Genomic DNA, 20,354 nt, shown 5'->3' on the forward strand with positions numbered 1-20,354 from the left:
GGAAGTTACTGCTTTTATTGTTGTAGTAAGTGTAATGTGACATCATGTCTGTTCCGTATCCGTCAAAAACCAAAACAAACGCAGCCGGCAGCAGCGAGCCAAAACTAGAAAGTAGAAAATGGCGTGTCCACATGGAATACGACCTGCACCCTCACATGTTAAATCCAAAGTGGTAAACACTACAAATCAAGTAAAGGATGGAAACACTTTGGGTTTCACACATTGCAGGTAAAGCAGAGCTAGACATCACGGCTAAAGCTGCATGCTAACTCTGTCACGGACAGGAAACGTTATCGTATCGCGGTAACGTGCGTTCAAGCCGGCCGTCACTCTCATCTCCGTGGTCAAATCGGCCGACGCTACAACTGTAGAGCACCCATATACTGACATTTATGTTAAATGCATTCAAACGACCCCGATGGAGCTGACCATGGATGGATGAAGAGAACGGTTGGAGAAGTTAGAGGAAGTATACACATGTGACTACGTCCGGTTTTCAAAATAATGTGATAACAAAGGGAACTGTACATACTATTATATATATATGGAAATAAGATTGATTGGATTATATTCACCAGAAATATAAAACATTACATATCCCTTATAAATTAAATAGAAAATACCACTAATTTTTGAGGGAAATGTCTTTATTCTTTGATTTTGGGGTTGCTGGATAATAAATGTAATAAATAATTCCTGACAGTAGCTGATATATTTGACTTCAGGACATCTCTGACTACATACCTGCTGAAAATCAAACATTCTTACTGTATTAATTTAGATATTTTTCAAAATAAAAGTCCCTAGAAGTGTATGATTCAACTTTTCCCCCATGGTCTAGTGTTAAAAAAAAGTTTAAAATCATAATATCGAATCGCTATACTTAAAAATTGCAATACATATTGAATCGGCACCCAGGTATCGTGATAGTATTGAACAGGGAGATAGGTGTAATGTCCCAGCCCTAATAATGATATTTAGATCAGTCCATCAATTATTAATTGATCCTTTAAAGAAAGGAAATAGAATTACAGTTCACAGTTTTCTAATTTCATTTATTATTACATAATTTAAATGCAAATTTAATTAATAAAGTTATATTTTGCTTTTTAAAATATATCAATTTATTAATAGATAAAAATTGAGAAAGTCAATAATTATTATTTGGACACTCCAGACTCCATAGACATTCAACAAGGGTTCATATTGGTTTGATTTATACTGCTAGAGGATGTTCTTTTTTTTCTTTTTTTTTTTATGGCTTCATGTTGTCATGGTCATGCACGCTTCATTGGCTTGTACTGTAGCACCAGCATGCCGGCTGCCTTATCAAGATGTCTGATAATGTCTGCTTTCCTTGCACATGCATTTTCTCTGTAACCACTGTAACCATCCATCCTGTTTTGTGCAACGACAGTAAAAAGAGCATACTTGGAGCAAATTTGCATCATCTGTAAACACAAGGAAACGATTAGTTCTCTGACCTTGACCTCATTCAGTCATCAGGAGGAAGTCGAGAAACGAAGGCTTTGATAATGTAGTCTTTCACCTTCAGTTATATAGAGAATGTTTGCGGATTTGTTCTTAAATGTTGTATGTTTCACATATACTGTAGTTCTTGCACATCATATGCACTATGTAAGTAAAAAAGATCACAAACAAAATTAATATTTTTGATGTGTTTTGCTTTTTCTGGGCCCATGTTGTGTATTTTTCCTATTCTAGGCAACTGTAGTTATGACATTACATCTGGATATTTAATAGACTTTGAAGCGATGCATTTGCCAGGTTTCATCATTAACTGATAATATCTAACTGTGAAAGGGCACCTAATGGGAGCTGCAGTTGGAGGGGGGATTCCAGAGTTTCCCTGACAACTTGTGGTCTCACAGTTTTGATTGTTGATCAAAGTACTAGTCTATTTCTTTACCCTATACAGTACCCCAAGCTGCCTGTTGCTGTCACTTTCTACAACCTTCTGAATAATCAGTAATAGTTTTGTTAACACTTTATTTGGATAAAGACGCTGGAAGTCGCTGGAAGTCATTCAGAGTTGGGTGTGCTGAGAGAAAGTAAGTCTATATAATGATGTCATACTAAATGTTGCGTGACATTCATGTTTTTTTGCTTTAATTAGAATGGCCAGGATCATTTATATTTAATATTTATTAACATTTTACACTACTTTTCAGTTTCATCCCTGGGTATTTAGAGGGCTTAGGTGCTGTACAGCTGTTGGGTTATGGGGAATGAGGGGGTTTGGAGGGTTTTTCACTTAAAACTATGCAATTTTACATCATTTTGGACCATTATTATTACTATAGATAATGCCCAAAACTTTATATAGTTGAAAAATTATATTATTTTTTACACATATATCACAGCCTTCGTCTGAACATTTAATTCTTCTGGCAATGTTTGCCTGGTAAAATCATATTTTATTAATCAAAAGATCAGATTCAGAGAACTGAACATCATTTTATCGGTGCGTAACATCGTGCATTATAAACAACCAGTTCGGACCCGGCATCCTAACAGAGGGACCAGTAGATGATTCACTCTCATCAGCACTTTTATATCCTGCTTTTGCAGGACGTGAACCTTGTATCAAAAAATTACAACACCCTCGTTCTCATAATATAAATATTTTAATAACATATATGTTCTTAATTTCCATTGCCGTTAAACAATAGGCCTACAGAAGAAAACGAGGTGCACCCCCACTTCCCGCGTTCATGCCGTCTACAAACAGTTTATAGAGTATTTGTAACATTTCAACAGCTTATTAGTTGAGATTCAACAATCAAACTGTTTCACTTTGTCCGTAAATGTTCAACAAATGAACTACATGTGACAATTAATGAACATACCTATACATATTGTCAGAATAATTTAGTTAAACTTCAACTTCTCACTCAACCTGCATACCGTGCAGTGGCGTGCAGACAAGGCAAATATCAACTAATTGTTAGAGGTGAGAAAAATAATTGTCCCAGGTTAGGAAGAGATAAAATGTGTAAATGTAGCTGTTAATGCGTGTTGTCTCGGTATCTGGTGTCTGTCTGCTTCCTCTTGTTGTTTATCTCATGCTTCCGCTTCTGATTTTTTAGTACAGTAAAATAATGTGAAAACGGCCTTCTGGTGTCAAACTCTGCACATACTGTACATCATTCTGCACAGTGAAGGTCAAACATCAAGGTGAAGTAACAATAAGCAGAAGACGTCTTTGAGTGGAGGGGGACTTTAATTATTAGACTTTGAAGGTTATGTTAAAAATTGTTCAAATGCGGTTTCATTTTAATGGTCAGCACTCAGAGATCTGAGATTCAGCTTGTCGTGTGTAGACTTAAACAGCTGTGGATACTACTATTTTATTATTTGGTCATTTTAGCATATCATCAATGAAGAAAAAAATGTGTTAATCAATAATGATCAACCCTGTGCAGCTTGCCGGGTTCACCGATTCCTTCTCTGAACTCTTCATGTTGCCCTGAGTGAACTCCAGGCACATACTGCATATCCACATGTGGTCCAGAGGTCAACTTGTTTTGTCCTTGACCCCCAAAAATGCGTTGCTATTTGATGGAAACACGTTCTCTATATGTTGCAATGGAATCTAAACATATTAAAGGAGCAGTGTGTAGGATTTGGTTGCATCTAGCGGTGAGGTTGCAGACTGCAATCAACTGAAACTTCTCCCGTGTTCCAAGCCTGTAGGAGAACTACGGAGGCCGGCGCCAAAACGCGAATGGCCTCTCTAGAATCTCTGGAGCCAGTGTTTGGTTTGTCCGTTCTGGGCTGCTGTAGAAACACGGCAGCCGGCTCTGTTAAAGGGACTGTTTGTATCTTCTTACACGCATAAATCAAACCGGGTCGGTGTCCCATGCGCGCTCGCGTGTGGCTACGCTGTTCAGACTCAGACTCCAACACAAACTACACGGAAGCACCAAAACCGCAGAGTCCACTGTCTTGCAAAACAGTGTTGGCCGCGGTCGGAGGACGCGGGGGAGACCGTAGATTTGGTCTCCAGGGCCGGAGTCTCTGCTGGACTCTGCTCCTCTGCCTGCCTGCCTTCACTCACACGCTGCACTCGTTCTCGTTATTTCGCTTCACTCTCACGTGTATGCGCGTACGCTACACTCTGCAGAAGAGTTAGTAGCTCTGAGAATATTTAGTGAATGTAAAGTGGACGTTTGTGCAGAAATAACTGCTGCAACTCCTCCAGACCAACAGAGGTTTCCCGTGTCTTGTGAAGTGACGGGGCTCCGCAATGAGTTACGTTATCGTCTCCGACCGGGTGACGATGTCTCCCCTGTTCCCTCCGGCCGCGGTCGGGAGGCTGAAGCAGGAAAAGCCTACACTAGGATCAGCATTGATTCATGGAGAGACCTTCGTCTGGTCAGCTAACATTACTGCCAAGCAGCTGAAATATAGAGTGATATTGTGATTTTAGCTGACGTGTGTCGCCTCACTGTTTTGAGCGATGCTCGTTCATGTCTATGTAGAGCGAGCACAAGCGCGAGCCCGACACTGACTTTCATTGACTTAAAGGCCACATGTGTCGTTGTTAACAAGCATTTCTGATTCTTACAAACAGTCCCTTTGAGAGGACACGCTCCCTTCGTATGCATGAAACCACATCTACTCTCTCAGACGTTGCTATGGAGAAATACATGGCCTTTGTTTAAGTTATTGTGACAGATGCTTCCATACAAGGCGTCAGGACTCATTGAGTGGTTTGATGAGTATGAAGATGATGTGAATCATATGTTATGCAAAGTCTAGAGTAGTCACCAGATCTCAACCCAGCTGAACACCTACAGTATGGGAGATTGTGAAACACCCATTTAAGTTGTATTATCAATCACAAAGGCAATACTACCCTTTATGTCAAAGGCTGGAAAAGAAACAGAATAATATTCCATCCTAAATTGTGGCACTGGCACTCTGAGAAAAAAAAAGCAACAGCATGAGCCCAAAACCAAACCAAAAAGATAAAAAAAAAAGAAAAACCTGTGACGTAAGAAAGGTTTGACTTCCTGTGATGCAGCAAGTGATAAGTTAGACCACAGTTCCATCTCTCATTTACTGTCTGCGACTGCACCAGGGCAGCCCCCGAGGTAATGGCTCTTTCCCATTCACACATGTCAACTACTGAATTTCTTGTCTTTTTAAAAATAATGTAAACTTGAGTTATATTATTATATGAGTTAATGTGTTATATTCATTTCACAGGTGTATACAGAAAGATAAATTCCTGTGAATGTTGGTGTAGACTGGAATAATAAATGTGTTGTATTACAGAAGCAGTAGATAAAGTAGAAATGTTTTTTTTCCCCACAGTGTGATACTCACATCCATGGAGTCATGAAGCGCCTGCAGCTCCTGTTCCTGTGTTGCTGCTCCAGCATCCTCGCAGTGACCAGCAACATCCGAGGTACAGCTCAACACTCACCTGTCACCTGTCCAATGTTTTCCTCTGAACTTCTTCTGTTAGGAATGCTTAAATAAGGCAGCTTGTGGCATCTTGTGACCAGTATTCACGTGATCAAATTCTCTACTTTGTATGATTAATTGTGCCCATGTAACTTATTCCCGTCATCAACCACAGTAGGAGGTTAAAGGGGAATGTGTAACTATAGAAATCAGGTAGTAATTCATTCATTCAAATCATCTTATTACTATATTATATTATATTGTATTGTATTGTATTGTATTGTATTGTATTATAATATATTATATTATATTATAATATTTTATATTATATTACATAAAAATATATTATATTATATTATATTATTTTACATTATATTATTTTATATTATAATATTTTGTATTATATTATATTATATTATATTATAATATATTATATTGTATTATATTATATTATAATACATTATATTATATTATATAATATATAATATAATATAATATAATATAATATATTTTTATGTATTGTATTGTATGTATTTCTTTTTGCCAAAAGTTTGGAGCGTTATTTAGCCTCCTTCCCGATAAGATACAGTAGTATGACATGATTTTGGTACCAGTGGATTCCGTAGGTTTTCTAGTTTCATATGATACCAGTATCTAGCTTTAAAATTGAGCCTGCTACAACAGAAAATGACAAGTCGCGTTAATGCGTCAAAGAAATTAGAACTACTACTAATACTTCTATTACACTACATTTAAAAGAAATGTCCTTTTTATTCCACTACATTGGTCTGACAGCTGGCGTGCCAATTTGACCAAAACCTGATCTATTTATACCAGAGATTTTCTTAAAATGGAGAAAAACATGTAACCACTGGACCATTAGTGAGCAAAATCCCCCCTAGCCTGATTTGCATTTGTATAGCTCACAAATTCCCGTTAACCGTTGTTAACCTGCTCTTCCACGGCAGTTTATAGTGCTGATTACTGACGAAAATCCCACTTTTCATTACAGATTTTACATTAAAAAAAACACAAATTCATAAAATACTATACATTGTTAAAGATTAAGCCAGTGGGCCCCAAACATTTTGGCTCGGGACAGCTTTAAAAGTCAAATTCAGATCTCCATGAGCATTTCCACCAAAGAGATATTTTTTTTTCTCAGATAGTTTAATTTAAATAACTGTTCAAGGTAATACAATCCAATGTTTAATAGAAAAAAGTAAGTACCACAACTTTAGTTTTTTGTTCTGTCCTACCCCTTTAATCATTTCATGGCCCCTCCGATTTATCTTGTGACCTTGCGGAGGGTGCCCGATCCTTAGGTTGGGAACCACTGGACTACTGCAGCAGTAAAATGATACTTAACGCAGCGATGCCTCAGTAACAATCTAATAACGTCGTATAATACTCACTTTTGCTTAAAGGATCTGAATACTTCTTCCACCACTGGATTATTCAGTATTTGAGTAAATCAGTTTATTATGTTGCTCACATGTATGTCATTTATGTGACAGCACACAATTGTGTAACTTCAATAATTTAGTTTTTTTTTAAATAGTGTGTCAAAATGTACAAACAAATCTTTTCCTCCCACTTTCATCCTGTAGATGACGAATATTCATGTGTGACTGACTATCAGGACACAGTAACTTGTGTCTTTAACATCACTGATAATCTCGTGGGACAGTCCAACACCGCCTACAGCCTGAAATTCAATGACTTTTTGGAGTAAGTGCACTTTTGATTTATATGAATTATTGAAAATTCTTCTTACAGAAAGTAATGTTTGTGTTTGTGCCACACAAACACATGGTAATGATTGTTTTTTTGTTTTTTTTTAGCTCAAAGGGCGACGAGATTTCCTGTCCACTTGTGGTGATTAAAAATCACAGTTACAGTTGTGTCTGTAAAATCAAGGAAAACTCTGACTTTTTCAGCGATTCTGATGAATATAACATAGCACTTTGTCATGAATCAAGATGTCACCCTGTAACAGAGAGTTTCCATCCATCACAGAACAGTAAGTATGAATTAAAGGACCAGTGTGTAGCATTTAGAGGGATCTATTGGCATAAATATAATATAATATTAATAAGTGTGTTTTCTTTAGTGTACCTGAAAATAAGAATTGTTTTTGTTAACAGACCGTTACTATGTTTAACAGACCGTTGCTATGTTTAACAGACCGCTGCTATGTATAACGGACCGTTGCTATGTATAACGGACTGTTGCTATGTATAACAGACCGCTGCTATGTATAACAGACCGCTGCTATGTATAACAGACCGTTATTATTTATAACAGACCGCTGCTATGTATAACAGACCGTTGCTATGTATAACAGACTGTTATTATGTATAACAGACTGCTGCTATGAACAACAGACTGCAGCTATGTATAACAGACCGCTGCTATGTATAACAGACCGTTACTATGTTTAACAGACCGTTGCTATGTATAACGGACCGTTGCTACGTATAACAGACTATTATTATGTATAACAGACTGCTGCTATGTATAACAGACTGCTGCTATGTATAACAGACCGTTACTATGTTTAACAGACCGTTGCTATGTATAACGGACCGTTGCTACGTATAACAGACTGTTATTATGTATAACAGACTGCTGCTATGAACAACAGACTGCTGCTATGTATAACAGACCGCTGCTATGTATAACAGACCGTTACTATGTTTAACAGACCGTTGCTATGTATAACGGACCGTTGCTACGTATAACAGACTGTTATTATGTATAACAGACTGCTGCTATGAACAACAGACTGCTGCTATGTATAACAGACCGCTGCTATGTATAACAGACCGTTACTATGTTTAACAGACCGTTGCTATGTATAACGGACCGTTGCTACGTATAACAGACTGTTATTATGTATAACAGACTGCTGCTATGAACAACAGACTGCTGCTATGTATAACAGACCGCTGCTATGTATAACAGACCGTTGCTATGTATAACAGCCCGTTGCTATGTATAACGGACCGTTGCTACGTATAACAGACTGTTATTATGTATAACAAACTGCTGCTATGTATAACAGCCCGTTGCTATGTATAACAGACCGCTGCTATGTATAACAGACCGTTGCTATGTATAACAGACCGCTGCTATGTATAACAGACCGCTACTATGTATAACAGACCGCTGCTATGTATAACAGACCGCTGCTATGTATAACAGACCTTTACTATGTATAACAGACTGCTGCTATGTATAACAGACCGCTGCTATGTATAACAGACCGCTGCTATGTATAACAGACCTTTACTATGTATAACAGACCTTTACTATGTATAACAGACCACTGCTATGTATAACAGACCGCTGTTATATATAACAGACCTTTACTATGTATGACAGACCGTTGCTATGGATGAAGTTCTGACGTAGGACTCTGACAGACCGTTTTTGTGTCAAATTATTGATTTCTTAAGTAAATAGCCATGTCATAAGCGGGGTAATGTACAGCGAGCTGGTCATTGCAATAACAGCAATAACCGGCTCGCTGTACATTATCCCTTACATAGGGAGCGGGTCCTCTTCACGGAGGCGGCTGCCATGTTTCTAGGAGCCCAGAACGGACAAACCAAACACTGACTCTAGGGAGGACCAGTAGCGTTTTTGCGTCGGCCACCGTAGTCCTTCTACACGCTTGGCACACGGGAGAAGTTTCAGTTGGTTGCAATCTGCAACCAAACTACTAGATGCCGCCAAATCCTACACACTGCACCTTTAATTGTAATCAAACACTGATGATGTATGTGTCTGCGTGTCTTACGTGTGTGTTGATGTATTGGAAAGATTTTCAAATATGTAGATATACTTTGATAAATGTTTGTGATCAGTTCAGCCGACACCCCCGCATGAAGCTGAGGTCCAAGAAACACCAGAGACTTTCGACATCACTTGGAAAAGTGGGTATGAAGGCCATCGGTACTTAAAGACGAAGGTCCTCATTTACCAACTCTTACTTCAAACATCTAAAAGCACTGAGAGCAAAGTAAGATCCACTGTCACAAATAGACATACTTTGAAAACGTATTTTGCTGTAATGATATCTAACAATAATCGTTTGTTTGATTGTTTCAACTTTTCCTCAGACTCTTAATCCCAATGGATACGGGATGTCTCAACCGATTCCAAGGTCAGAACTAAAACCAAATGCTAAATATTGCATTAAAGTGAGATCTAAAACTGGTGATCCTGACTATGATGGAACTTGGAGTAAATGGAGTCCATCGACATGCTGGAAAAATGAAGCAGGAGAAGGTAAAGCGCCACTTTTTCTTCTTTAGTACTTTTCTCTTTAGTCTTCATGGCACTGACTGTCAATGAAGCCTCATAGTGATTAATACTACCTGTATATATGTGATAATAACACGTTAACGCAAATTTGTTTTAACGCCACTAATTTCTTTAACGCAACTTGTGGATTTTTGGGTTGTACTGAACTCAGTTTTAAAGCTAGAGCGAAGATACTGGTATCGTATGAAACCAGAAAACCTGAGGAATCCACTGGTACCAACCATGTCATACTAGCTTAGGGTTTGGGTTAAGGTTATGGTAGGAGAAGGAGGCTAAATAACGCTCCAAACTTGTGCTAAATTTTGGCGAGGAAAAACTATGAGAAATGCCTGTGAAAAAAAAGTTATAAAGCTCAGAGTGAAGATACTGACATCAAATGAAACTAGAAAACCTAATGAACCCAACATGTCATACTAGCTAACGCTCCAAACTTACGCAAAATGTTGGCAAAGACAAACTGGCATGGCCATTTTCAAAGGGGTCCCTTGACCTCTGACCTCAAGATATGTGAATGTAAATGGGTTCTATGGGTACCCACGAGTCTCCCCTTTACAGACATGCCCACTTTATGATAATCACATGCAGTTTGGGGCAAGTCATAGTCAAGTCAGCACACTGACACACTGACAGCTGTTGTTGCCTGTTGGGCTGCAGTTTGCCATGTTAGGATTATGCTAAATGCAGTACCTGTGAGGGTTTCTGGACAATATTTGTCATTGTTTTGTGTTGTTAAGTGATTTCCAGTAATAAATATATACTGTACATACATTTGCATAAAGCAAGTATTTTTGCCCACTCCCATTTTGATAATTGGGTATAAGTATTAATACTTGACAAATCTCCCTTTAAGGTACATTTTAAACAGAAAAAAAGTGTGATTGATTTGCGAATTAATTGTGATTAACTATGGACAATCATAGATTAATTGTGATTAAATATTCTAATATATTGACAGCCCTAATATTTATATGTAAAGGCTCTCTGCTGTCTTGCACTGTGTGAGGTCTTGTTGTTCCTGTGTGTCTCAGTGTCGTCAAGAACAAGTGTTGCATATTGTATGAATGACTTGAGTCAGAGTCTCAAAGGACTCAAGCAAACCCTCCCCCTCCTTTTTCTTTATCACCAGCTTCTCAGAATAATACTAATAATTCATCAGCCACCTATAAGACTTACCATCATCTCACCATGACTCACCAATTCTGTATTATTTCATGTAACTTTCTTAGAACAAAAAGAAGAAGAAGAAGAAGATCATAACATATTAGTCATTTTGACCAAATCTCTGGGCCCAGTGTGTGTTGCTGCTGGAGTCATGCTGTTTGTATTCTACAGTCCCGCTGTAAGGTAATTCATCTGACTTTGTATGTTGGTTAAAGGGGAAATTTAAGATGATCATAATCAACATAAGAAAAAGTATGATGAGTAAAATGTGATATGATCAAACTAGTCTTTCATGATTTGTACGACAGGATGAAGATAAAAACTCTGTCCCACACACCATCGCCAGCCCCCTTCTTCCAACCTCTATTTCAACAACATGAAGGCAATCTCAAGGTGGGTGGTGAATACAATGTTCTCTTGTCTGTCTTATTTTAGGAAAGTTAGTCAACTGTGCTGTTCTGCAATTTTAATGACAACATTAACAACAGCTACTATTTTAAGTGTAGTCCAGATGTCAGTAATCATTTTAGTTTCAGTTCCACTTTTTTACAGTGGAAAAATCCTTGCACAACAATGTAAAGAAATACCCAGAGGGAGACCACATGATGCAACGCACAAGTAATACATTACGTAATTGTGTGTTAGTCAAGAACAAACACAGAAACCAATCGATTGCCAACTTGCGTCCTGTTTAAAGTTTGTGTACTAATCTGTAAGGGAGTTATCAGCGTGTCAACAATGACAATGTTAACATGCAGATGCTACCGTAAGCAGTTATGTTTACCGTGTTCACCATCTTAGTGTATTTTGTTACACGGGCTAACATTTGATAATTAACACTAAACACAATGTCAAACAGATGACATTAGCTTTGCAGGTAGCCTATTTGGTCTAAACCAAAATTTTTGGACAAATTAAATTAAATTGGCGTCACTTTATTTTCGGCATCAAAACCACTTTAGTTGGACAACGTGACAGCCTCCCAAAGGTGAAGCCAAAACATCTGGATCGCCCCCTAGTGGCTGTCTGCAATATAGGTCATAAAGCCCGCCCCTTCCATGTTACCGGATGGGACATGGTTCAAACTAAAAAGTCAAAGTCTGTCATTTTAGGTAGTTCTTATCACAGTGATGTACATCAAGTGTTAATGTTTCAGATAAGTTTGGTTTTAATTAGATATTTGATGCCATAAAAAGGGGGTGAGACGTCGTGATTGAAAGCTGTGAGCATCTCACCGACATGCTAAGGCCGTAATCGGCTTGCGATTGGTTCGGGCGGGTGACCTCGATACCGCGGCTCCAGCTGCCCGATCACTACTGCGCCATGGATGTGTAAATCGATCTGGATACAGCGTTGGAGGCGGGGCCCCGTTCATTCCTATGAAAGTTGCTCAGTGGTGCATGAAGCCAAAATGGCTCGACTGCCGACTGGAAAAGTTCCCCGGATCTTCCGGCGATCTTTCGCATCCATTGGGCCCACGGAACAGGCGCAGTAGCGTCCGCTCGGTCACATGGCTCGGTCATGGGCTCACAGCTGTCACGCTGTCGTCACAGCTCGCTAACACCGCCTCCCAGCCCTCGCACCAGCCTCGGTCTGGGTCTCATTCATATGAACGGAGGAAGGGAAATAACTCTGGATTCAGCTATTAGTGCATTTTACAACTTTTAGGACCTAATGATTTAAATATGGGCTATTAGAGTGTTCACACTGGGAAGTTGATTTACCTCAAAAAATCATCCGCTGAGTTACAGACGTCTCTTTTGTGTGTAATATGTGCTTTAGTCATGCAACTTTATCACACCTGCATGCTTTTGAATTTGCAGGAATGGCTTTCACCTCACGGCAAATATATGCTTGCATACAAAACCGAGGAGATCTTGACAACTGATGCTGTGATTGTTGTACCAAAACCCATAACAAAGGACCCAGAGGAGAACCAGGACTTCCATAACCCTACAGTACAACTGGCATTCACTCAGGGTCAAACCTCATATGTTGGCTTACCCGGTATACATGAGGCCTCCCCGCCTTTCACTTTGGTCTGTCCAGGGGACATGCCTTACACTCAGCTCCCTTGCTCTGTCTGGGGGGTTGGCATTGGAGAAGTAGAAGTTGTCTCCACTCTACCTCAAGATTTCTCCATCACCAGCAGTGTAGACTCTGGCTGCAGCTTTGAGGATCAGACCCAAAGCCCAGAGTGCAGTTTACCAAACAGTCCTGTTGCTGACATCCCACCACCATGTTACTGTAATGATTACTGCATTCTCAACAAAACAGCAGAAGGTTTTGCTCCTGTTTTAGTGCCCAGCCTAAATGTTCCATCGGATTCCCTGCAAGAGGAATAAGAAATGGTCTTGGTTTGGAGAAATTCACTAATCACTATGGCTGTATATTGCATTGCAGGAAATGGTCATAATCAGACTTGATGCTTGCATGCTCATATAACACTTACTGTGTGTAATGTGTTCCAGATAGCACTTTTTATTTAGCCTTTTGAATGTATCTTTTTATGAAACAAACATAAACACGGCTTCAGCCATGGCTAACTCACATATGTTACGCTTGACGCATTTGCTATACTGACTGCAGAATGTGATGACGTGAATGTGCGTGATTTTCACATTGACTTTCTATGAAATGTTTTTCTTTAATGCACAGCCAAACATTTGTGTTGGTGTTTGTACTTTGCCTTCACCTTTTAATGATGATAAATGATGTAAACTACAGACGTATTGCCTGGGTGAGGCCAGTTGGCAATGCTCCTAAAATAATGGGTCGAATGCTCAGGATATACAAGGATCAATAAAGAATAATCTCAATATGAATGTTTATCTATCAATTTCTCCATTAATAATAGCAAGTAAACACATAAGTGTTTCTGGAGGCACAGCTACACTCACAGTGCCTACGGAAAAGGATTCTGGGTACTTGCATGTATCATGGTCATTTTATGCTGTGGGTCAGAAGAAATCTATATAATGTGTATAACATAATGTATACAACTAAGCCTTAATGTGTTGGAGTGGGCTGTTTTGAAATAATCATACAAAAAATAAACCAGTTTATACACCTCGCTGAAACTAATCCAGGCTACTGACCCTTTGGATGGGGCCTGACTCAGTTTGGAAACACTAGAATACCTAACAGTGTAAAAAATAATGATAATAAGTGTATATAATAATTATTTTGTACTTTTACTTGAATAGTAAATGCAGGCCTTTTACCTGTAATGGAGTATTATTATATTGTGGTATTACTACTTTTACCTAAGTAAAGGATCTGCGTATGGCTTCCACCACTGCTAATAAACTGGCAGTTGAGGTAATTTTCTTTTTTAATTAATTGTTGTTGTTTTTTTTACTTTTTACTTTATTTCATTCAGCATATAATAATAATAATAATAATAATAATAATAATAATAATAATAATAATAATAATAATAATAATAATAATTATTATTATTATTATTATTATTATTATATTTTGCCTGATGTGATGGCTCTGCTTATTATCCCCTCTGCTTCTTATAAAAAACAAAACAAACTGGCAGTTGAGGTAATTTTCTTTTTTTAATTATTATTATTTTTCTTTCACTTTTTATTTTAGTAATCATACTATTAATTTTATTTCATTTAGCATATTATTATTATTACTACTACTACTACTACTATTACTATTATTAACACTATAATAATAATTATTATTATTATTATTATTAGTAGTAGTATTATATTTTGCCTGATGTGATGGCTCTGCTTATCCCCTCTGCTTCCTATAAAAAACAAAACAAACTGGCAGTTGAGGTAATTTTCTTTTTTAAATTATTAGTTTTTTGCTTTTTATTTAAGTCATACTATTTATTTTATTTCCTTTAGCATATTATTATTATTATTATTATTATTGTTATTATTATTATTATTATTATTATTATTTATCATTATTATTATTATTATTATTATTATTATTATTATTATTATTATTATTACATTTTTGCCTGATTTGATGGCTCTGCTTACTATCCCCTCTGCTTCTTATATATATATATATATATATATAAACACTTTTTAAAAATGACTTTTTCTTTTCTAATGTTTTGTTAAGATTTTATATTTAATATGATGGTTCTGCTGCTTTTGATATATTATCCTCTCTGACGCGCACTAAAACCTGCAGTTCAGCAACATCCCAGTAGTTGGAGGTAGTTGCAGCTTTCAGCCTGCTGACATACAAACACAGCAGAGAGGAAGAAGAAGAAGTTTCAACCTGTCTGAGTTTGCACTACGAGGACGAGTCTGTGGCCGTAGAAAGAGCCCTCAGGGCGGCTGTAGACAGTGTGGTGACCGTGCTGCTGCAGAACCAGAGCATTGGTGGCTGACAGGGAGACACAGGGAGACATCTGCAGAAGTGAGGTGAAGATGTTGAGTTGGAGGTTTAGGCAGTGAGGCAGCCTGAGGATGAACCTGTCAACAGCTCTAAGAACGAAAGTAAGTGAGTAACATCAGTCTAGTGAAGTGAGTTCAATCTGTCGAGTAGTAACAGGTGGTAGAGACTAGAGAGTACATGTATTCAAGGATTTTGAGTTACTTGAGTATTTTTATTTTCATGCCACTTTTCATACTTTTACTCCACTACATTTCAGAAGATTTTTTTTGTAATTTTTACTCCACAATAAGTATCTTAGAAAATATATATTATTAAGCTACCCAGAAAAATAAAATGAGCTCCACCTTTACCAACATTAAAGGTCCAATATTTTTAAAAGTGAGATTTTCATGTCTTTTATGTTATAAAGCAGGTTTAAGTGCTATATAAATACTGTCAAACTATCAAAATATGCGGAAAAACACACACAGCCCGTATTTCAGAAATTGTGCTTTTGAAACAAGCCGTTAGGGTTTCTGTCCATTTGTGATGTCACAAATATACAATATATAGACCATTACATGGTTTTAAATGTAAACATTCGAAATGTGTCCCAGATTGTTTCCTGTTGCAGTGTATGTGAATAACATCAGCTGACAGGAAGTAAATATGGACCCAAGATGTTGCCTAGCAATGCAATTCCATTTAAATGCACTAAAACGGAGTGTTTCAGACAGAGGGTAAATACAGGTATATTCAAGCAGACAGTATGAGGGGAAAAAAGTTTTTTTTTAACATTACAGCATGTAAACATGTTCTAGTAGAAACACAAAATATGTATGTATAATAAGTATGAATCTGAAAATGAGCACGACATGGGACCTTTAAAGGCAGGGTTGACGATGTTCTCCAGTATACACTATTTGTTCTATTGGTTGAAATGGTCTTTACACCCCGACAGCGATCCATTACTGATGAACTCTGACCCTGAGGCGATGCTATTTTCAAATTATGCCAGCTTTCCAACATTGTCATCCCTATCTTTAATGTACATTAAACCTGCAGTAGGCAGAATATTTTTGCCATCATTGTCCAAAAATTCCATAATAACCTTTCAGCATATTTTAATTCAAGTGTTCTGAGAAAAAAACTAGACTTCTGCTCCTCCTCATGGCTCTGTTTTCAGGCTTTAGAAAATGTAGCTTGTGACGAGAGACTTTGACCAATCACTCGTCATTTCAGAGAGAGAGAGCGTTCCTATTGGCTGTTCATTCAACGGAGGCAGCTGTCAATCACTCGCAAACTTCGATCAAACGGTCAAACTAGGCAGCGCTGATCAAATATTAATCAATATTCTGTTACTGTGATGCCTATTTCTCGCCTCAAATGAAAACATTTGAGGCGAGAAATAGGCATTAACCGTTTGATCGAAGTTTGCGAGTGATTGACAGCTGCTCAGAGACGGCAAGGCTCCAGCTCAGCTCTGATTGGTTGTTTTCCTCCGGTCTGTGAAATCTTGCAGATGCCGTTAGGAGCACCGGAGGACACAGAGACACATGATTTTTTTCAGATAATCTGTCTCATGCACTACTGTCAGAATATAGTGACCGTTTTATAAAAATTACTTTTTAAATCATATTTGCTCCATTTCTACCCACTGTAGCTTTAATGCATCAATAATTATAATCCAGTAATCCAATATATATGATTCTGAAATGTACAATTCTTTATAATGAGTATTTCTACCTTTATTTTGATGGTAATATTTTGTACTTTAAGTAAAATCTTTAATGCAATACTTTTACTATTATCATTTTGGTAACACTTTATAATAACCATCATTTATAAATGGCAAATTGATAGTTAATTAAATTTAGTTAATAATTATTTTTACTGTTAACAAACAATGAAATGATGATTAGTAATGTTTACTAATTATTAGTAAAGCTATAATTTATGTTATTTTATCATTAGTTTGTGTAATATATTAGTTTATGAATTATATATTGTATTATATCTGATCATAGACGATAACATTCTGATTACATTAGTAAACTATTAACAGCTTATTGTTGCACACATTATAAAATGTCTATACTATATTAAGTATTTGTTAATGATTATCAAATAATTGGTAAACCTTTAAGAAATCATTTGTAAAACATCTAAAATATAATCATTATATAGATGGACCAGAAACTGATTATTAACCATTGACAAAGTTTTAACTATATATCTAAATAATGTTTATTAATGCTTTACAAGATATTTATTAACCATTTAACAAAGTGTCCATCTATGTAATGTTTATAAATGTTTTACAAACGATTTTTTAAAGGTTTCCAAATAATTTGGTAATTATTAACAAATACTTATAATTAGTTAATATGGTATATACAATGTTATGTGTGCAACAATAAACTGTTGAAATAACTAATCATAGCAATACTAATAATTACTAAACATTATTAATAATTAGCATTTCATTGTTATTATAAAGTGTTACCACTATTTCCACTTTACTTAAGTAAAATATCAGAGTACTTCTTCCACCACTGTAGGAGAGAGAGAGAGAGAGAGATGTGGGTGTGCTCAGGAAGTCCACCCACTCACATTTCTGTTTATTTATCTGTTCATCAGGTGTAGGTGCAGCGACACCCACTCACATTTCTGTTTATTTATCTGTTCATCAGGTGTAGGTGCAGCGACACCCACACACATTTCCACCAAGTTCCATGACACAATGGAGGCCTTTCCCCATCAACATGCCCACACTGAGAAGAGCCCTTCATGGGAAGGTGGAGGAGCAGCTGGAGGCCAGCCCTTTGGATGCATCTTCACCTCCCTGGTTAAAGAGGAACCTTCTGACTTGGAGACGGCCATTAAATGGACTGTTTGTAAGAATCAGAAATTGCTTGTTAACAGCAACAACTTTGGCTGTTAATTTAACGAAAGTCAGCGCCCTGTTGCTCGCTCGCGCTTGTGCTCGCTCTACATAGACATGAACGAGCATTGCTCAAAACAGTGAGGAGACACACGTCAGCTAAAAGCACAATATCACTCTATATCTCAGCTGTTTGGCAGTAATGTTAGCTGACCAGACGAAGGTCTCTCCATGAATCAATGCTGATCCTAGTGTTGGCTTTTCCTGCTTCAGCCTCCCGACCGCGGCCGGAGGGAACAGGGGAGACACCGGAGTTTTGGTCGGAGACGATAACGTTTCTCTCTGCGGAGCCCCGTCACTTCACAAGACACGGAAAACCTCTGTTGGTCTGGAGGAGCTGCAGCAGTTATTTCTGCACAAACGTCCACTGTTCATTCACTAGATATTCTCATAGCTTAACTAACTCTTCTGCAGTGTGGAGTGTGCACGCATGCACGTGAGCGTGGAGCGAAATTGCGAGAACAAGCGCGGTGTGTGTGAGAGAAGGCAGGCAGGCAGAGGAGCAGAGTACAGCAGAGACTACGGTCTCCCCCGCGTCCTCCGACCGCGGCCAACACTGTTTAACAGACGGGCTTCACTAGATACAACTTTGAGGTTTTGGTGCTTCCGTGTAGTTTGTGTTGGAGTCTGAGTCTGAACAGCGTAGCCACACGCGAGCGCGCATGGGACACCGACCCGGATTGATTTATACGTGTAAGAAGTTACAAACAGTCCCTTTAACAGAGCCGGCCGCCATGTCCCTTTAAATGGGAAGTGTGTGAGGGGAGTTTGCTGGACCAGCAGGAGGCGAGGCGAGCTTGGTCACACCTGACTTTGTGTCCACAGAAGTGCGCTTTCAGAGAACTCTCTACAGAAAGGGTTCGATGAAGGCCGACTCTTGCGTCACCTCACATCTCCTTTGTCTTGGCCAATAAGTTGCACTTGAACACACCGCAAAGACCACAGCCGATGGCCAGTTAGCACGTACGTTCTGCGTCTGCATGAGAGGAAATAACTCTTCACACCAGCAGGCAGTGGTGGTCTGTATTCGTCATTCAAAAAGAGAAACCACAAGACAGAGGATAAACAAATTGTTTGTCGACCATTTTCACACCACTCTCACTCACCACTTAGCTTCATTCCAGATGGCCATTTGTGAACCTCCGCAGCTTTGGGGACAGAGCATTCTGCAGGGCAGCTCCCAAGCTTTGGAACTCCCTCCCATGACTCATTAGACAGTCTGATTCCCTCACCCTATTCCAGTCCCGCCTCAAAACCTATCTTTTCTCCTCTGCCCCCCCTTCCCATTTGAGAGTGCGCCTGTGTGTGTTGTTTCTCTACTGTTTGTCTCACACCGTTTCCCCCTATAGTGTAATGCGTCTTTGAGTCCCTGAAAAACGCTATTTAAGTTGAATTTATTATTATTAACAGACAGTAGAAATATGGATCATGTAACCTTAATCCCTGACTTTTGAGAAAAAGTTTGAGAAAAAGTACACATACAATAGACATACTGTTAGACAGACAAGTAAGATCCATCAGACAAAAAACAAAACACATCACAATTATTCATAAATAACCCATTACAAAATTACATCTGTCCTCTGGATTTACAGAAAAAGGTCTTACAGAAAATTGTTATATAATCCATTTTGAAGTATTAAATTAAATAATTATTATTCTACAAAATGAAGTGCATTAAATTGTTGAAGCATACATTTAGAATTGTAATTATGTTAATGTTAATTCTAATGTTAGAACACATACAATGACTAGAAAACAAGTTGTTTTTTCCCCCTAAGACAGTTAAACAGAATTATAACTGCGTGTCTCTGATTAGAGACCTGCTGGTTGCCTTTGACGTGGTCCCTCAAATCCAGTTTTTCTGAAGCATCCTCAAACATTCAGTTGAAATAATGATTTAAATTATCTGTTAATACTACCGTGATTATTTGTACATTTATTTATTGGCAGGCATTGGATTTATCTGTGTTTTATCTGCGCCTGTGTGTGTTCTTTCTCTGCTGTTTGTCTCACACCGTTTCCCCCTATAGTGTAATGCGTCTTTGAGTCCCTGAAAAACGCTATATAAGTTGAATTTATTATTATTATTATTATTATTATTATTAACAGACAGTAG

The 20,354-nt window shown here is 37.9% G+C and overlaps 1 protein-coding gene across 1 annotated transcript; it reads left to right on the forward strand.

Annotated features, from left to right (window-relative positions):
• Positions 1-9,096: 9,096 nt before the first annotated feature.
• LOC119497233 (interleukin-2 receptor subunit beta-like) lies at positions 9,097-13,731 on the forward strand. Its single transcript, XM_037785193.1, has 5 exons — positions 9,097-9,463; positions 9,564-9,732; positions 10,995-11,112; positions 11,238-11,322; positions 12,753-13,731. The coding sequence occupies exons 2-5, from the start codon at positions 9,588-9,590 to the stop codon at positions 13,272-13,274; spliced, it is 870 nt and encodes a 289-aa protein (XP_037641121.1). The 5' UTR covers positions 9,097-9,463; positions 9,564-9,587; the 3' UTR covers positions 13,275-13,731.
• The last annotated feature ends 6,623 nt before the right edge of the window (positions 13,732-20,354 follow it).

This window comes from Sebastes umbrosus, chromosome 11 (genome assembly GCF_015220745.1).
Source record: "Sebastes umbrosus isolate fSebUmb1 chromosome 11, fSebUmb1.pri, whole genome shotgun sequence".
NCBI classification, from domain to species: domain Eukaryota; kingdom Metazoa; phylum Chordata; class Actinopteri; order Perciformes; family Sebastidae; genus Sebastes; species Sebastes umbrosus.

What these genes read in the sequence shown, in the direction of transcription:
- LOC119497233 (XM_037785193.1), top strand. Translation starts at nt 9,588, where the DNA reads ATGTCTCAACCGATTCCAAGGTCAGAACTAAAACCAAATGCTAAATAT. An exon ending in GAAAAATGAAGCAGGAGAAG is followed by an intron (nt 9,733 to 10,994) that starts GTAAAGCGCCAC and finishes TAACTTTCTTAG; the next exon opens with AACAAAAAGAAGAAGAAGAA. An exon ending in AACATGAAGGCAATCTCAAG is followed by an intron (nt 11,323 to 12,752) that starts GTGGGTGGTGAA and finishes TTGAATTTGCAG; the next exon opens with GAATGGCTTTCACCTCACGG.